This window comes from Cyclospora cayetanensis, unplaced genomic scaffold, assembly GCF_002999335.1.
Source record: "Cyclospora cayetanensis isolate NF1_C8 unplaced genomic scaffold, CcayRef3 CcayRef3_contig_121, whole genome shotgun sequence".
NCBI classification, from domain to species: domain Eukaryota; phylum Apicomplexa; class Conoidasida; order Eucoccidiorida; family Eimeriidae; genus Cyclospora; species Cyclospora cayetanensis.
The window spans coordinates 11962-28845 of NW_020312061.1; the positions used below are offsets into that span (position 1 = coordinate 11962).

Below are 16884 nucleotides of genomic sequence, written 5' to 3' on the forward strand. Positions count from 1 at the left end.
GTGAACAGCCCGGCGGAAGCCTCGACACCAACGAGGCGCCGCCTCCGTAGGTAGGCGGAGGAGTTACAGCCCAGACGGCAGCAGGTGCAAGCAATGCGATTTGGAAAAGATTTGCCACAAAGCAGCCCTGGCAGCCGTCCATGCGAGGCGATAGCAGAAAGCAGTCAAGCTGCACAACTCGACGATGAGGCACGATCAGCGGGGGCAGCAGCAGCAGCGGCTCTGGCTGCTCCCTCAGAGGCGATCGGAGACGCACCAGCAGCCGCGGATCTTCTTCAGGCCGACGACTTTGAACATGCAGAGTCTCTTTACGACCTCTCCGATGCTGCTGCAGAGGCGTTTCTAGAGCACCAGCTGAAGAGGGGGGCAGCAGCGGTGACAGCAACAACTCAGTCAAACAGACAGTTTCAGCTCCTGTTGCAGCACATGCCTGAGGGCCCTAAAGCCGCGGCAGCTGCAATATCAGCGCAGCGCAGCAGCAATCCCTGGGAACGTTCTTCCGACGTGCAGCAGCACCCGCAGCGGCTGTCCGCTTGGGAAGTAGCTGCAGCATCAGTATCAGCATCATCAGCATCATCATCATCAGCAGCAGCAGCAGCAGTATCAGCATCATCAGCATCATCATCATCATCATCATCAGCATCATCATCATCAGCATCATCAGCATCATCATCATCATCATCATCATCATCATCATCAGCATCATCATCATCATCATCATCATCATCACCATCATCAGCATCATCAGCATCATCAGCATCAGCACCAGTCCCTGGTGTACAGACACGGCGCTCAGAGGAGGCACAGGCTGCCACCAACGACAGCACAGCTGCAGCGTCCGAGAGTACCAGCACAGAAGAAGCAGCAGCAGCGGGGGGAAGCGTTTCTTTCAAGGATCTCGGAGTTCTTGCCTCTTTGCTGGAGGCTCTTAAGGCTCAAGGATATCGCATTCCGACTCCCGTCCAGGCTGCTGCTCTGCCTGTTACTTTGGCTGAACATGGTGCGCATGCGTGGGGTTGTGTGATAGTGCCTCGAGGCGATTCGTTGTCGCGTCTTTACCTTCTCCCAGCCGCTTTCCTTGGCGTCTTAAGCTGCATCGGTTGCCCTTTCTTCTTGTATCTAGCGCACTGCTAGGCGCTGCTGCCTCCTTCCTCCAGAAAGGGAGGAGAGAGGGGGAAACTTTGAAGGGCGTCGAGGCAAGCTGCTCGTGTGGGGTGGGTGCTGCTGCGTCTCGCTACGCTTTGTGCAGACGCGGTAATCCAGGCAAAGTCTGGTACGGGCAAGACAGTCGCCTTTGCAGTGCACGCCCTCCAGCGGCTGTTGCTGGCGGCTGCTGCCTGGGAGACACCCCCTGCCACAGCGGCTGCAGACTGCTCCCCAGCTCTTCCTGCTGCTGATCGAGCAGCATCAGAACCAGCGGCAGCGGGCGGCTTCTTCGGCTTCGCCCTGGTCATAGCTCCTTCACGAGAGCTGGCAACGCAGACGGCCGCTGAGATGCGTTCTCTTGCTCAGCATATTCCCCACATCGTATGCGCGCGTAAACCTTAAGCCAACTGCCTAGCCGTTTTAGCGCCTTGCATGCAACGCATCTAGCCTCTCAGCATGTCTCCGTGTGTGAGAAAAAGCGCTCGTCTACTCGGCTCTGCTGTCTCCCGCCACAGGGCAGCCCGCTGCTGCTGCGTTGAGGCTTTTCCCGCGAAAAAGGCCTTTTCCTCCATGTGCGTGTGGGGTGTGCTGCGCTGTACACAGCACATCGGCGTCTGCTGTCTGCTCGGAGGCTTTGCGCTGAACGTCTCGAAGCAGGAGCTCTCCAAACGCCCACAGATTATTGTTGCCACCCCCGGTAATAAGCAATCTGGCCATGTCGGAGCTCTCCGACCTTCTCTTAACACACAGTCCTTCTCTCCCCCTTCCCCTTCCTCCCCCCTCTCAACTGTACTGGCCGCTTCGGCTGCAGCCACACAGCAGTGCGCGACAGGCTCTGCCTGCGATCATACCGTTTCCGCCTCCTCCGCTGCACTGCAGACAGTGGCTCCCCCTCTCTTACGCGCATAAGAAGTTGGTAGGACACACTTGCGTCTGGCTGCGACTGCAGGGCGTCTGCTGCTGCTCTTGAAGCGTCGGAGGCAGCAGAAACGCGGTCGGTGTCTCTGCGCAAAGTCGCGCTGGATTGCGGACGCTGCAAAGGCCGTCGCCGATGCGTCAGCAGCTGCTGCTGCTGCTGCAGCCACAGCAGAAGCTGCTGCTGCAGCCACAGCAGCACCATGCGAAGAGCTTTCTGAGGGGGCAACACAAGGTCGTGCTGCTGCTGCAGATGCCGCTGCGAATGCTTGTCTAGACGCTGAAAACACCGCCACGTTTGCTGCCAGTGCAGAAGCAGCAGCCGTTGCAGCCGCTGCCCTCTGTTCTTGCAGCCACAACGTGCCGCTGCAGCAGCAGCTCAAGCAGGAGCTGCGTGTGGTCATTCTAGATGAAGCCGATTTGCTGCTCGACACATTCTTCCGACCACAAACCAAGTCTGCCTCCACCTCTTGCACTTTGTTGAAGCGAGAGAGTTCTTGGCCTTCGCTGCTAAGCCTCTTAAGGGCACAGCCTCTGTGTGCTACAGCGCTGCTGCGAATTGCCTCGTGGGGGGATGAAAGGCGGCGAGCGCTGGCTTGCATTCTCGTGCTGACTGCGCGCTGTCGTCGCTGCTCTCCATCAATTGCTGTTGTCTGCTCTCTTCTCCCGCCTCAGAATTTGGGGTGTCGGAGGAAATGCGCGTGCCTCCGCAGCTTTGGCAGTCCTTTTTCGCCCTGCAGCGTTGTGTGCTCAGAGAAATTCTCGACCGCGTGTTGCATCCATCAGCGCAACTGACGGCCTACTCGGCAACGTTTGCTCCTCAGCTGCTGCATTATCTGGAAGAGGAACTGCTGCAAGATGCAGAGCGACTTCTTCCTGTCTCTGAGGCAGACACGCCGCAAGAAATCCAGCAAAGCGTAATCAAGGAATGCAGCGAGCAGCGTCTCTCGCTTCAACCGAGGGCATTGTGGCGAGTAATGCTTTGCGCATCGCGCGTTCGGTTCGCTTCCACTCCCAGCTGCGAAGCAAACGTTAGCAGCAGCAGCAGCAACACTGGCGGCGAAGCAGGCAGCGGAAATGCGAGTGATGCGAGTCGTGGCAGCCGCGATGGCGGGCCGAGCGTCTTGTCTTCAGGGAGGGCAGCAGCAGCAGCAGCGCCTGAGCCGCAGCAAGAGGAACTGATGGAGTTAAAGCCGAAACGCTCAGAAGATCATGCAGCCCCCCCCCCTGTGCCTTCGGGTTCGACGCATGCATGCATGCTGCTGTTGAGAGGACTGTTGCGGGTGGTGTTAAGCTGATGGCAAGTGTCTCGCTCTTCCAGAAGACTCTCTTTGCTGCGGGACGACTCTTTTGTTGCTGTGACAGGCATCATCTACGGTCTAATGGAGGTGCCACCTGCCGAGCAATCTGGCTTGCGCGTTTTGAGCATCAAGCTGCAAATGCTGCTCGACGTTATAAGCCGCATCTACTTCCGCCAAGCTGTCATATTTGTCAACGAGCCCCTCGTGTAAGCGTTGAACAACTTCGCTCTTGAGGGTGCATGCCGTCAGAAAGCTGCTGTCTAGACACCTCCTCCCAACACACCTGCATACGCGCACAGGCGGTTCTTTGCGTGTTCTGTGGAGGTCGCTTGTGGCATTTTTTTCAGCGGTGCTCAAGTCGCACAGAGCCTGAGGCGCTTTGGAATCACTTCGGTTTATACCAGGTGATGTATATATATATATATATACTTTTGAAGGCGAACGGCTTTGGGGTTAGGTCGTTAGTAGGCCCCTTTTTGTGTTTGTGTTTGTGTGTGTGTGTGTGTGTGTGTGTGTGTGTGTGTGTGTGTGTTGGCGGCGGCGGCGTAATAATCCTCACAGGCCATTCCTTTTGTTGTATAAAGCGTAGATGCTCGTATCTATCCCCGCCCTGCATGAATCCAAAGCTCCTATAATATCTGTGTTGATTTTCAGCGGGAGGCTGCCGCAACGGGAGAGAAACAAGCGTCTGGCTGCCTTAAAGCAGTTCCAGTGCAGGGTGATGGTTTGTTCGGACTTGGTAAGTATGTGGGGTTCTCGATTTCAGCCTGCAGAGAGGGGAGAGAGGTGGCGATAGGGAGAGAAGGGGGGGATAGGTGTGCTGCTTTTCCTGGGAGTAGCTAGCTAGCACTTGAGGGTCTATCGCCAAGACAGGCAGGAGGGCTGCCTACGGCTATCATGATCATGTTAACGGCTTTCCTCACTCTGTGTGGGCGCAGATGAGCCGTGGCATCGACGCCATTGGCATTGACTTGGTGATCAACTTCAACCTCCCCATGGTCTGTCTTGAGGCTGCGTGCTGTCGGTGTTGGTGCAATTTTCGCCAACTGTCTCGTTGCGGGGCCAGTGTGGGGTGCTGTTGAGGTGTCTGTACGGGGGCTTTGTGTGTGGTTTTGGTGACAACGCGAGGAAGGAATCGACAAGGCTCATGGCAGCGATTTTGAGCATATCCAAGTAGCGGCCGTCTCTTGATGAGATTGCATCGCCTTGTCGCAGTTTTTTTGCTCCTTGATGAGATTGTATCGCCGTGTTGCCCTTCATCACCTCTTGATGAGATTGTATCGCCTTGTTGCCCTTCTTCGCCTCTTGATGAGATTGTATCGCCTTGTTGCCCTTCTTCGCACGCCTTTTGCATGCGCATGCGATGTCATTTGGATGCTCAGGATAAGGACACCTTCTTACACCGGGGAGGACGCGCCGGCCGGTACGGGAGTTGGGGTGTGTGTGTCTCTATCGCCTCTTCAGACGAAGCAGATAGCTACCGCTACATTGCAGCGAGCTACGGAATCACACTGCACGCTCTACAAGACATCGAGCAGCTACAGGCTGTTTTGAGGCCAGAAGTTCGAGCGTTGCGAGCTCCTGCGAATGCTGCCGCTACAACCCTCAGTCGTGCTGCCAACGCGCATGCCAGCGCCGCTGCTGCAAGCGATGAAGTGGTGCCAGCAGCGGTGGAGAGGGGAATCGAAGAAGGCCAACACGAGCACTCAGAGGATCAACCCGACAGCAACCCCCTGCAGCGGCAGCATCAGCAGGAGCAGCAGGGGGAAGATCCGCAGCAAAGCGATTCGCGGCGATGTGGGGCAGTGACGGCTTGTCCACGTATCGAGCCGTTCCCAGAAAATGCGGGAGATGCAGTACGACAAAAGCTTAGTGCCTCGTTGCAGCTGCCGCCAATGCCCTCCTCGGCGAGGAACTCCTTTACTGCAGGAGACACACAACAACAGCAGCAAGAACAAGAGCAACAACAGCAACAGCAGCAAGAAACAAGACTGCACTCGGCTGTTTGCGACGGCGTGTTCGAAGCTGAGGAGTGTCAGCGTCCTACAGTGCAGGGTAGCGAGTCGTGGGCAACTGCCCCCTCCACAGACAGCGTGCTGCAGCAGCCGCAGCAGCGGCTGCAGCACGAGGAGCAGCTCAAGCAGCAGGAGCGACGTAATTGCAGGAGTCTTCGTGCAGAGAACGGTTCCTCCCTTCGGCTGGGTAGCTCTGTGGACGCTACTGCTGCCGTCCAAAATGCAGCAGGAGGCGGCAGCGCGTGCAATAGAGAACCAGCAGCAGAAGCAGAGGCAGCAGCTAGGGTGCGTGATCAGCCCACGCCTTCGATTGCAGCAGCAGCGGCGGCGATACCAGCAGCAGGGCACCCGAGTATTCCGCGTGCTGCTGATATAGCGGCAAGCGGATCAAGTCTTTTACACGCCATTCCAGTCATCCGCTGCTTCCTCCCAAGGGGAACGCAGGAGCAGGATAGGGTACAGGATCCGGAGCTGTCGCTGCTGCAGCCGGATATGCGTTTTTGCATGCGCTTGGAGGCGCTAGGTCGATGCTCTCTGCATCACTGCGAGCGCCCTCCTCATGAGAAGAGCAGCCCTCGTGAACTCTCCCTCTCAGGGAATGCTGTGTGTGAGGCTGCTGAGTGTCTGCATATCGTGTTGGAGTGCTGGAAAGAGGACTCCGTTGATGACGGAGGAAGGCGCTGTGCTGGGTGTGCTGCTCCAGCAGCACGAACGAGCGCTAAGCGCCTGCTCTTCCTTTGCGTCTCTCATGAGCTGCAAGACGTGACTTTGCTGCAGCCGGAACTAGGGATCGATCGGACGGCAATACATTCAGTGCTTGCCTCCTCTGCTTCCCCGAGTTTCCCCCCTGCTGCTAGCGCAGCTGCGGCTGCATTTGGCAGAGCAGCCTATTTCGTCAGCAGAGAGGACTCAGGAGCCACCTCCCTTGGTTCCGTCGCTTACATCTTGTTCAGACACGTGCAGAAGGCGAGGCGGATACAACAGGGAAACCAAGGGGCCTTTCTTGCAGCTTCAACGACGCGGGTAGAAGACACTCTAGAGGCGCATCGGCGGGAAGTGGTTTTGCTGCGCCAGCAGCAGCAGCAGCAGCTTCGAAGCGTACATAACCAGTGGCTACACGCCCTCTGCCAGCAAACCCTTACATGGGAGCAGCGGCAGCAGCAAGAGGAGCAGCATGAGGCCACATTGCAGCGCTTGTGGGCAGCACACCGGCAGCAGCAGCGGGAGTTCGCCTTGCGGCATAGGCTGGCTATGGAATCTGACGGGGAGGAGACTTTGCGGCAGCAGATGCAGCAACAACAGCATGCCCCAGAAACAGCGCAGCATTTTGTCGTGGCAATTTCTGTGAAACAGCTCCCGTGGCTCCTTGCAGCCTTAGAGCACGCTGCTGCTGCTGCTCGATGCCCAGCAGCAAACACTTCGGGAGCTCCCCTGCCCCTTCCAGCTTTCTCCCTCCACGAGGCGGCTCGTTGGTTTTCGTTCGTGCAGCGCTGCGAAAGGGACCAGGTTGTCTGCAGCAGCAGCAGCCGTAGGAGTGCGGTTGTTGAAGCAAGCACTTAGCAGCACGAGTCACCGCAGCACGAGCAGTGGCAGAAGCAAGGGCAGATCTGGTATCCGCAGGAGGAGCACCTGTCGGTCCAGCACGTGAAACTGTCACACGGAGTTAATGAGGCCGCGTGTCTTCTTAGGGAGACGGGGGAGGCAGCAGCAGGAGAAGGTCGCCCCCCTGGTAGTGTTTTTGTCTATTCTGCTCATTTGCTCGAAAACTGCAGTTGAGGAGGCACACCTTTTGTGACGCTGGTGGTAGGACGCTTCTAGTACGCAGGAGATCTCGACTCCGCCAGTTTTACTGCTGCTGCGGAATTTTAGGGATGCTAAGTTAGCAACAGAGCACATTCGCAGCCCTTCGTACTTGGGCTAAGCTGTGTATGTCAAGTTTTTTTGGTGAACTAAGAGGCAGGCAGGGGGGTGCTCGTCACCTCTTTCTTCAGAGGGCAGATCTATTGGTAGAAGGCTCACCGATACAGCTGTTTTTGCCTTTTGGGGGCCTAGTTTGTGCCCTCGCGGGGTGGGTGTCGAGTCTTATGCCGGCATTTTCTATGGCCCGTACAAAACCTTCCCAAATTCTTCTCTGCTTACGAAGACGAACTGTCCTTAGAAGCGACCTCCTGGGGTCGCTTCTAAGGCGTGTTAGGCACCCCTGTCTTGCGCATGATGGGGAATTTCATGCCGACTACTTGGAGTGGCTGAGCATAGTATAGCATGACACAAATCCGTTGTACGAACTTTAGTGCTGTTGACACCTGCTTGTGCCCCTTGTGTCGGGAAGGCCAGGAAACCCAACAGTGGTAGCTGTCGACCCAGTGCTTGTAGCATAGCAAGGCATACCTAGTTACTCTTCATTACACGGGTAATATTGGATTGGGAGTTAGTGAGGAATTGACTAATTGGTTTGCCTCTTCAGATGTGTTGTTTATTGTGTAGACTACGCTCGATACAATAGGCCGGACTGTTTGTGCATGTTCACTAACTGCAATGTGCAACTAGCTGTGATTGATCGAGTGGGTAAAAGGTGCATCGATGTGCATGCCAGCTGTCCCATTCCCCTGATGTCAGAATTCTGGGGGGTGGGGCTAGGGGAAGGAGGTACCTTTTTTGCCGAACGCCCTTTGATAGAGCATGCATTGCGTCTGGAGTGAAGGGCCTGCCTATATGGTCCTTTGATCAAGCGTTACAGTGCATGCAAGTACAAAGGCTAGCAAATGCCGCAAACGTAATTTTCTCCCTTGAATTTGCATGTCTGAGGCTTTGCTGAAGCGTAGTAGGAGACGGAGTCATTGGTCACCGTCTAAGCAGAAAAGGAATACCTCTTGGAGGCCCACTGCGGCAACATTGCCCAGCTAATTTCACGTCGAACCGGGCCCAGTGATCCTCCCACTTTCTTTCCGCGGTAAAAGCTTCTCTAAGCACTGTCATTAGTCTCGGTACACTAGAGCAAACGATTCGTTTTCATGCACTGCTTGGAAAAGAACACACGTCCAGCTCTTATATCGGGCCCTCGTGCCCTGCAGACCAGTGCATATGGGTATATGCACGCTCTCCGCGGTGCAGCGCCGCAAACGATTGGACGACTAAGAAGCAGTGCAGCCTTATTGTCGGTGCCTATTACTGGCTATGCTCAACAATAACGAGCCGTATGTGAAGTAAAGATTGTCTCTGCAGTGTCCATAGAGGCTCACAGAGCTACAAAGGGGGCCACGTACTCCTCAAGCTTTCTACACGGGGTCATGCATGATGCCCAGGCAAGATACTGGAACATACGTTGGCGGTTTCACCATGTTGGGACTCCGGAGGTGTAGCATTGCGCTGTATTGAGGTTTCATAGCTATATCTTAAGGGAGCCTACTTTTCTCTCTGTTCATGTGCCATTTTAGCGCGGGCAATTTATACACTGCCTCTTTAAGTTTTCGCCCTGGAAGCGCCACGTTCTGTAGGTCCATTGGTTGGGAGGCCACAAAAGCGTTGTTGGACTCGGGCCATTTCATTGCAAAAATGAAGCAATAGCAGGGTGCTAAAAGACTCAATCAAAATTCGCTTGATTTTTCCGTATCTTCAGCACTTCTGTGGCTAGTTTTCATCCTCGAGGAGCCAAATTGAGATGGAGAGGGTAGCAGCACCTGCATTGTTATCGGCGGAACATACGTCAGGCGTTGTCTATCCGGTTAGTTTAAAGAAAAAGATCAGAAGCATTTTACATATGCTGCAACGGATATAATATACACTAACACGCCACTGAAGCGCATAGTAAACACGTGCAGCCACCACACAGAACCACTTTCTGCTGCGGTGTGGTACACTCCAGTGGTGCGGCCCCACAGTAACACCACCAGCTCCTGGCGGCCCGGGTTTCTTCACTGCCACTTATTTGTTTGTCCTTTTTCTTTGCACATGTCATAAAGGTCTCTTATTATTTGTACTCTCTGAGAGTGTTAGTCAGACAATCAAAATATTGGAGTGTGCATCCACCCTTTACCACCTCTGAACCTGCAGGTGTTTGTTTGCACGCATTTGTGTGCGTGCTCTTTAATTGACCAACATTGATGTTGACCAACAATAATTGCGTTGTCTGTCCTCTTTTTTGTTTGTCTTTTCGTTGTCCATAGCTCTCTTTTTATTCGGCCTTGTTTTCTACCAATTGTCACTTCCCTGGATATCAGGGGCCGCGTACGATGTCTAATGCCTATGTTTCTTCGGTCCTACCAGGGGTTCACTCCGTGCCGGCTACTCCTCCTGAGGATGTGACTGCTCCAGGGGATGTGGCTCGCTCTAGCAGCACGTTGAGGCCCAAGGAAAAGCGGACGCTTTGGATAGGTGACCTCGACCGAGCGGAGGGCCCCGTTGACGACATTTATGTCAAATCTCACATGTTTTATGAATTTTCTGGCTGCATAACTGCTGTTCGTATCTGCAGAGACAGAGTTTCAAGACAGCCAAGCTTCGGATTCGTGGAGTTTGTATCCCAATCACAGGCGCAATATGTCTTAGAGCACATGAACGGAAGACTCGTGCCTGGACGCATGCACAAATATCGGCTCAACTGGGCAAACTTCAATCTCACAGAGACTCCTGAGCCCCGCACGGTGTATTCCCGCCCTGCCCAACTCAACAGGCTCGCACAAGAGAATCCTTTGGAGGGAGCATCTAATGATCCGGGTAGGTGCTTCCACGAAATCTGACTTCCCCACACGAACGAAATCTAAGGCCACATCTGTGCATGAATGTTATCACACGACATTTTCTGGCGCTTATAGAGTTAAAGTTTGGATGCTTTGTGCTTAGGCCGCCGGCTTGGTGCTGCTGCTTCCCGGGGGCAAGCATGCGCCCCTTCCGAGGGCAGTTCCGTTTGGGTTGGAAGCTTAGATCCTGCAACCTGCAGAGAGGAAGTGGAAGAGCTTTTCCATCAGCACTATAATAGCGTTAGCCTGGTTAAGCTCATCATGGACCCGAATACAGGCAGGACAAGCACTAAAATCATAATTGCTGCAGGCATCGCTGGTGCTGATGCAGCTTTTAACCTCCTTGTTCCTGTTGCTCAAGCTGATGTGGTTGCTGCGATTTCATGTTGAACTCCGAAGTCATTTCTTCAACGTCGGCACTGAATCGTCTCTCTTCCCATGTGCTATTCTATTTGCATGTAACAAGACCATCTTTGTAAATGTTTCTGTACCCCCTGACCCTCCGCCACTTTGCCTTCGTTCTGCCCCCTGACCCGCGCCTACCTCTGCTTCCTGTGCATTCCTATCCTTTTCCTCAGGGAGCTGCAAGGGATTCGGATTCGTGCATTTCTCTGATCCTGAGGAGGCGGAACGCTCCCTCGAGGAGATGAACGGCGCGATCTGTCATGGCCGTCGCATTAAGGTAAATCGCTCGAACAGCAGCCGCGGTGGGGGTGGCCCTTACGGAGTGGGTGCTCCTCCGTTCCAGGCAGCCATGCAGAAGATTTATTCGGCAACCTCAGCAGAGGCTCAGCGTCTTGCGACTGAGTACTGCGGGGGCTTCGTTCCCACAAAGAGAAAGCGAGGAGTTCTCACGGGGGGCGACACTGCGCGGATCCTAGTGCGAGGTTTAGACCCCACGTGCACGGAAGAAGAGCTGACACGGCACTTTAGCCCCTTCGGCGAGGTCCTTTTAGCCCGTGTCTCCCAAGGCGGTAAAGGGTATGTCACCTTCGCTGAGGGCCTCGCAGCGACGCATGCACTGCAGTGCATGGAGGGTGCCGCGGTAGGACCAGCCCACGTAGCCGTGGAAGCTGCAAGTACTTTACCGGGAGCCTCATTCACCGATGAAAACCTGGGTTGGGGATCCTCCTACGCAGCGGCAGCGATGAGCGACTCCGCAGAGGGCGGCTACCAACACTCCTTGGAGCAGCAGCAACAGCAGCAGCGGCTGTTGCAGCAGCTGCTGCAGCAACAGCACGTGCTGCAAGCTGCCCAGTACATGTATTACTACCAGCAATACGCGGCGGCGTGCCCAGACGGAGTGGCTCGAGGGGCCTTAGGGATGAACGGAGCGAAGTCGCGTGCGCGGCGAATCTCCGCCAGTGAAGAAGAGATTTGTGGGGGGCTCTTCAGAGATACAGACCCTTCACTAGTGCCCCCAGAGTTTCTGCCGCGCTGCATGTTTACCTTAGAGGCAACAGGATCCCTTGGGTCTTCTGAGAGGCACGCGTTCCTCTGGAGCCTGCCTTGCCAACAACAGGTAGGAGATGCCGAACCGGAGAAGTTTCAAGCAGCGGCGGTGCATGAGGAGTACGGTGCAGCGCGAGCTGCAATAGAGGGAGCTCTCAGGAAACGAATGAGGGTTAAAGTTGATAGGGGCATCCCTCTGGAGCCAGATGACCTCGAGCGCCTGTACAGCACAGACCTTCAGGAGTCTGCTATCATCTGCTGCTGAGTACTGGCAGTTCTATCCGAGGAGGATCGCAGATGGGATTCAGCCATTGTTCTGCCCCCATCTCTGCCTACGCTTGCTTAGATGTGTGTCTTTATTAGGTATTGTCACCTTTGTCATTTAACATGCGTTTAGAGAGATGTATCTGCGTGCATATCGGGAAGTGCCAATATGCAGATGCATGCATGTGCACGTGTGTCCATATATATGTATATAATATATATAATCCTGCATTTCTTATGCTTCTAGATAAGCATCCATTCGAGAAAATATGTTCAAAGAAGCCAAGTTGGTGCTCAGCAAAAGAAACCAAAGAGTCAGGTACTACCGAATGGACGAGGCATAGCCGCTGTAAATGCAGTGCACTATGCCCCGCAACCTATCGATTTAAACAATCACAGATTTTTGGAAAGGAGGGTATACAGAGAGGTGGATTCAACAGGGGAACCCTGTAGACGAAAAGGAGATGCCCACTAGATGAGGCAACGGGTGCTCAGGGGCCACTGGTGCACAAGCAAGTGCAACGTTCAGATGCGCGCCACTTTTACGAAGCCGTTGGGTTCCTCTTAGTGATTGTACTCACACAGTAGGTAGCCAGTAGAAACGGCTGTTACTGAGGATTTGCACAAATGCATGATGGATGAGGCCTACATCCTCTCCTTGAAAAAGAACTCCTGGCAGCAACCAATAGGGTTCCCTGACGTGCACTGGGCACCACAGCCTCAGGCCCATACTTCATATAGAAGGCCAGGACAATGCAAGCCATTAATGGCATCTAAGAGCCCCCCGTCTGTCCTTATCGGCAAGCACCACCTCTCCTGAGCACGGGGTTGCCTCAGTCGAGGCCGACTGAGGACGATCCAGCACACCCGCCCCACCGTATGTACACTTCATTCGACTGGTTCTTCCGCTATCTGCTTGTCTGTCCCATTGTAGCCCTACGTGCGTCTGCTTGCTGTTGCTCCTGTGCCATTTTCCTTTGCCCCCCTCTGCATCTCTGCCTTCGTCGAGGTCATGCATGAGGGGGAACGAACACTCACAGAGAAAGCCCTAAGGGGCATCTAGAGGAGAGACTTACCGGGCTATCCTCTTCGCCAGTTATCAGTTTCGCACTCATCTCTGATAGCTTCTTGGGTGGCGCCGCCAGCGAATACATAATGACTCCAACCACGCACTAGAATCGCACGCGTACACACCCGTCTGGCTAGTCCGTACAATGTGATCCCAAAGCCAATTGGAAAATATGGACCTTTGAATCTAATCGCACGAGTGTGTAGATACTACAACCTCCGACATAAAGTGTGGCCTTCCGATTTACCGTGACTGCGGAGGCCGCTGTCCAAGGGTTAAGGCACTGGTTGGGCTGGATCTCGCAGAAGAGGAAATGAGAAATGATGAACACCAGGGCAACCTTTAATCCCTGTAGCTCAGCAGACATTTCAGGCGCATCTGCCAGTTAATCTAACGAACGAACTACATTGCGTGAATGTGGTTAATGAAGCTGCCTGACACAGATGTGCAAGAAGCCGCAGCTGCGGCTGCAGGAGCTGCTGCAATATAAGTTACTTCCCCACCTTTAGGATGCCAGTAGACACAGCACCAAAGCTAGACATCAGATACCACAGGGTCCCCGAATGGACCCAGCCAGAGATGAATAGCCACAAGCTGCAACTGGCAACAGTCTGAGACACCCGTAACACTCGCAGCAGCAAAAGCAGCATGTATTTTGCCGATGCTGATCTGACACACTGCTCTTCCGTATTCACTCTCACCGGTTCACTGCGGCACTGAGGGTGCGTAAGCTAAGGCACCTATGCACACACCTAGCTAGAGTACAGCAGTTCACATACATAGGAAAGGCCAGCAAGTATGGCAAGGGAAGACCCACTGTGGCCCTACGGGCAGAGACACATGGGTTATGGTGGGTAAAAGGGGGATGTTAAACTAATTGGGGTTAGGGGGTGCAGTCGGTAGCGTGTTCGGATATACGTGGACAGATCCTCCCTTGGAGCGAATCGGGACAAGGACAACTTCTTCAAACTGTGGCACAGTCCAGATAAGGGTCCACAACGTAATAATCACGCTGCTGCAAATGCTGCAACAACAGATACATACAGAGATAGGTGCTGGTATGCAGATAGCCTTGCGTTCTTATCTGCTCATATCTTTACTATTTCGCGTTAACTTTATGCCATGCATATTTAATCCCGTGAGGATGGAATAGAGGAACTGCGTTCAAATATGAAGCACGCGGATCTAGGTGCTCATCCATACACGTGAAGACAAATGCTGCCGGTTTAAAGGAAGTGAGTCTACTTGATATAATGCGTGGGAGTACGCATACGCTAACAGATCGTCAACCCATGGGAGAAGCATCAATGTATATAGAGAAAGAGGCAAGGAGCTTGTGGAAAGGCTCTTTTTGCTTTCCTCCGTGCATTTGTGGCGTGCGCTGGCCGCTCATTATGCTACCGCAAAACCGTCACGTTACACAGATAGAGCTCAAGGAATCTGGATATTACACTGCATCATACAGTTCATGGCATCAGATCATATGCCTACGATTGTACCAAGGCTTCAAGGGTGTATTTGTGATGCCTATACGGTGTGCTCCAAGCTTTGCATTGTGCGGCATTTAAAGCCTTATACGGCTTGTTACCACTCAGCCGACTGCGTTTCGCAGCCTAGTGCCTTGTAGTGTAGATGTGCAGGCATACCCCATCATGCAGACAAGGTTAGGCCCCTCAACAGGCCTTGACCCCAGCATGAATTTCTCGTTGAGGACGAAGGTCAGGCCCATAAGGATCGATGCCACGAGAATCAATAGAACCCCAACGAACTCTTCGTCATTGAATGCCAAATTTAACTGGCAGGCCTTTAGAGACACCCCGAGGGATATTACAACTATCTGCAGAAGACGCATACGCACACCACCCGTAACACCCAAGTACCGGAGGCGAAGCAAATAGCGGCATGCCCAATAATAGGCAGTAGCCCAACCCCACCACGAATGCCCTACTGAGTAAAAACAACATGCACATGAGGCAAAGATAGTCAAGCCTTCTTCATTCAGCTAGTAGATGTGCATCCAGATGTCCATATATACACATATATATATGGACATCTGGATGCACATCTACTAGCTGGCAGCCAACAGCGGCGAACGCTACGCTGTAAGAAGTGGAGATCTGGCCTCAGCTCGCTCATCGCATCCCTACGCCCAATACCCGTTCCCCTGAATCTGACTGACCGCTAGCCACTGAGTAGGGCTAAGCTTTTTGTTGAGGATGGCAGTAGACCAAACAGCTGTCCACACGAGAGAGGAACTGTCAACGACAATATACACCGCGGCCCCCGCGTAGATGAGCCCCGCTGCAGCAAGCGAAAGGAGCAAGCATAAGGTGACGGTTGGGATTCTGAGGAACTGCAGGTCCATGATCGCTAAAACGCAGATAAAGAAGAGGCGCGATGAATGACGAGCAACAGACTCTTCGAAGGAAATGTAGAAAAGGAAACAGTCGTAGGGGGGGCGGATAGGAAGAAGTGCCCCACAGGCCCAGAGACACGAGGCTACCCGTGACTGTCTAAAATAGGGACAACTAGAAGCATAAGCGTGGAAACGAGCAGAATGTTGGTTGCAAATGGAGAAGACTGGCTCCGTACCCTTCTTGAGGAGCTGATTTACGATATCCAGAAGCGAGACCACGAGACCCTTCCTCCAGTCGCACTCTCTGAGGAACCCCAAGCGGCAGCGTTTCGATAGATTTATTGTGCAGGGGAACGACCTAAAGGAAAGGGGGATGCAGTTTGAAGAGATTCAGAGCATCGTTGAAGGGCTGTGGGGCGGGGCGAGTTTGCTGGTGCTTGCCTGATAGATTGCTTGGTTGGAAGAAGGCCGACCATCATCATGGAGTAATAATGGGGGATGAGAATAGAAAATGTACTCGCCTGCGAAGCGGAGGTAGGAGAGGGCGGTAGAGGCAAGAGGCAAAGGGTGAGGTGAGGTGAGGCCTCGAGGGAGGGAGCGGAGAGAGATGACGGATGCGGAGGGAGAGAAATGTGGCGGTCAGACGCGTAGAAGAACCGCCTCAAAAAGCAACACGCATGTCGGGAGGGTGAGGGAGAGGCGAACGAAGGAATTGAGGCCAAGAGCAGAACAGGGCACACGTAGGGGAGACATGAAAGTGCTGAGAGGCGAGTGCGAGGGAGCAGCACTGAAAAACGCGCAGACACGTCGGGAGCTGGAAACTGAGATGCTGCAAAAGGTATCGAGGAGCACAGCGCTGCGCAAGGCATCTAGGAGCAAGATGCTGCACACAGGACAGCGGGAGGCAAGACAGAAAGTGTGTAGGACGAACGTTGGCGCCACCATTGAATTTCATAAGGTCCACGAGGAGCGGTTGTACGCAGTAGGCGGTAAGGAAGGCAACGACGAGGGCCAGTTGCAGCAGCAAGCGGCCCGAGAGGGCCCCGCTTTGTTTCATGGCTTTGTCTAAAGTACACGAAAAGGGCTAGCGGTGAAAATAATGCGCGAGAGGCGTCCGGTGCTGCTGGCTGCAGCAATGCGTGTTTCGCACAAGGCAGGATGCAACGCAGACACCTGCCCGCGGGGGGCCTCCCTCCGGGGCCCCTGAGCCAGCAGGTGGAAAGGCTGGCTAGCCAGCCGACCACGAGCTAGCGCCTGTATAGCGGAAGGTTGTTGCAGCTAAGGGGAGGCTGCTGCGAGAAGAGAGGCTCTCCAGGGAGGGTGCGCGGGGGTGGGAGGGTGTCGCAGGATCAGTGCGGTCGATCGCACCGGGGGGAGTGCCTAGAGGACGAGACGAAAAACGGATGGGGTCAGGCTGTGGAAAGAAGCGAAAAGCCAAACTACACTAGGTGCTTGAGGTTCTCCTCGGAGAAATATACAAGGAATCGAAACACCAGGGGGTGTGGGGCCTCGACGCGCGAGAGGACTGCACGACACTGTGCAGGGGGGGTGTCTTGGCCTTCACGGATTCTGAGCTCGCTGTGCTCTCGCGCGCCGAATCACTCTAGTGCAAGTGAATAAGAAGTACAAA

General features: G+C 54.2%; 1 protein-coding gene across 1 annotated transcript; it reads left to right on the forward strand.

The window, feature by feature from the left end:
* Positions 1-93: 93 nt before the first annotated feature.
* Positions 94-16874, forward strand: LOC34619547. Its single transcript, XM_026336329.1, has 13 exons — positions 94-663; positions 802-1000; positions 1250-1527; positions 1750-1843; positions 2096-2516; positions 2816-3300; positions 3427-3568; positions 3710-3766; positions 4017-4101; positions 4301-4360; positions 4745-5310; positions 5950-6864; positions 16736-16874. Exons 1-13 carry the CDS (start codon positions 94-96, stop codon positions 16872-16874), a joined length of 4011 nt encoding a protein of 1336 aa, XP_026192114.1.
* Positions 16875-16884: the final 10 nt, after the last annotated feature.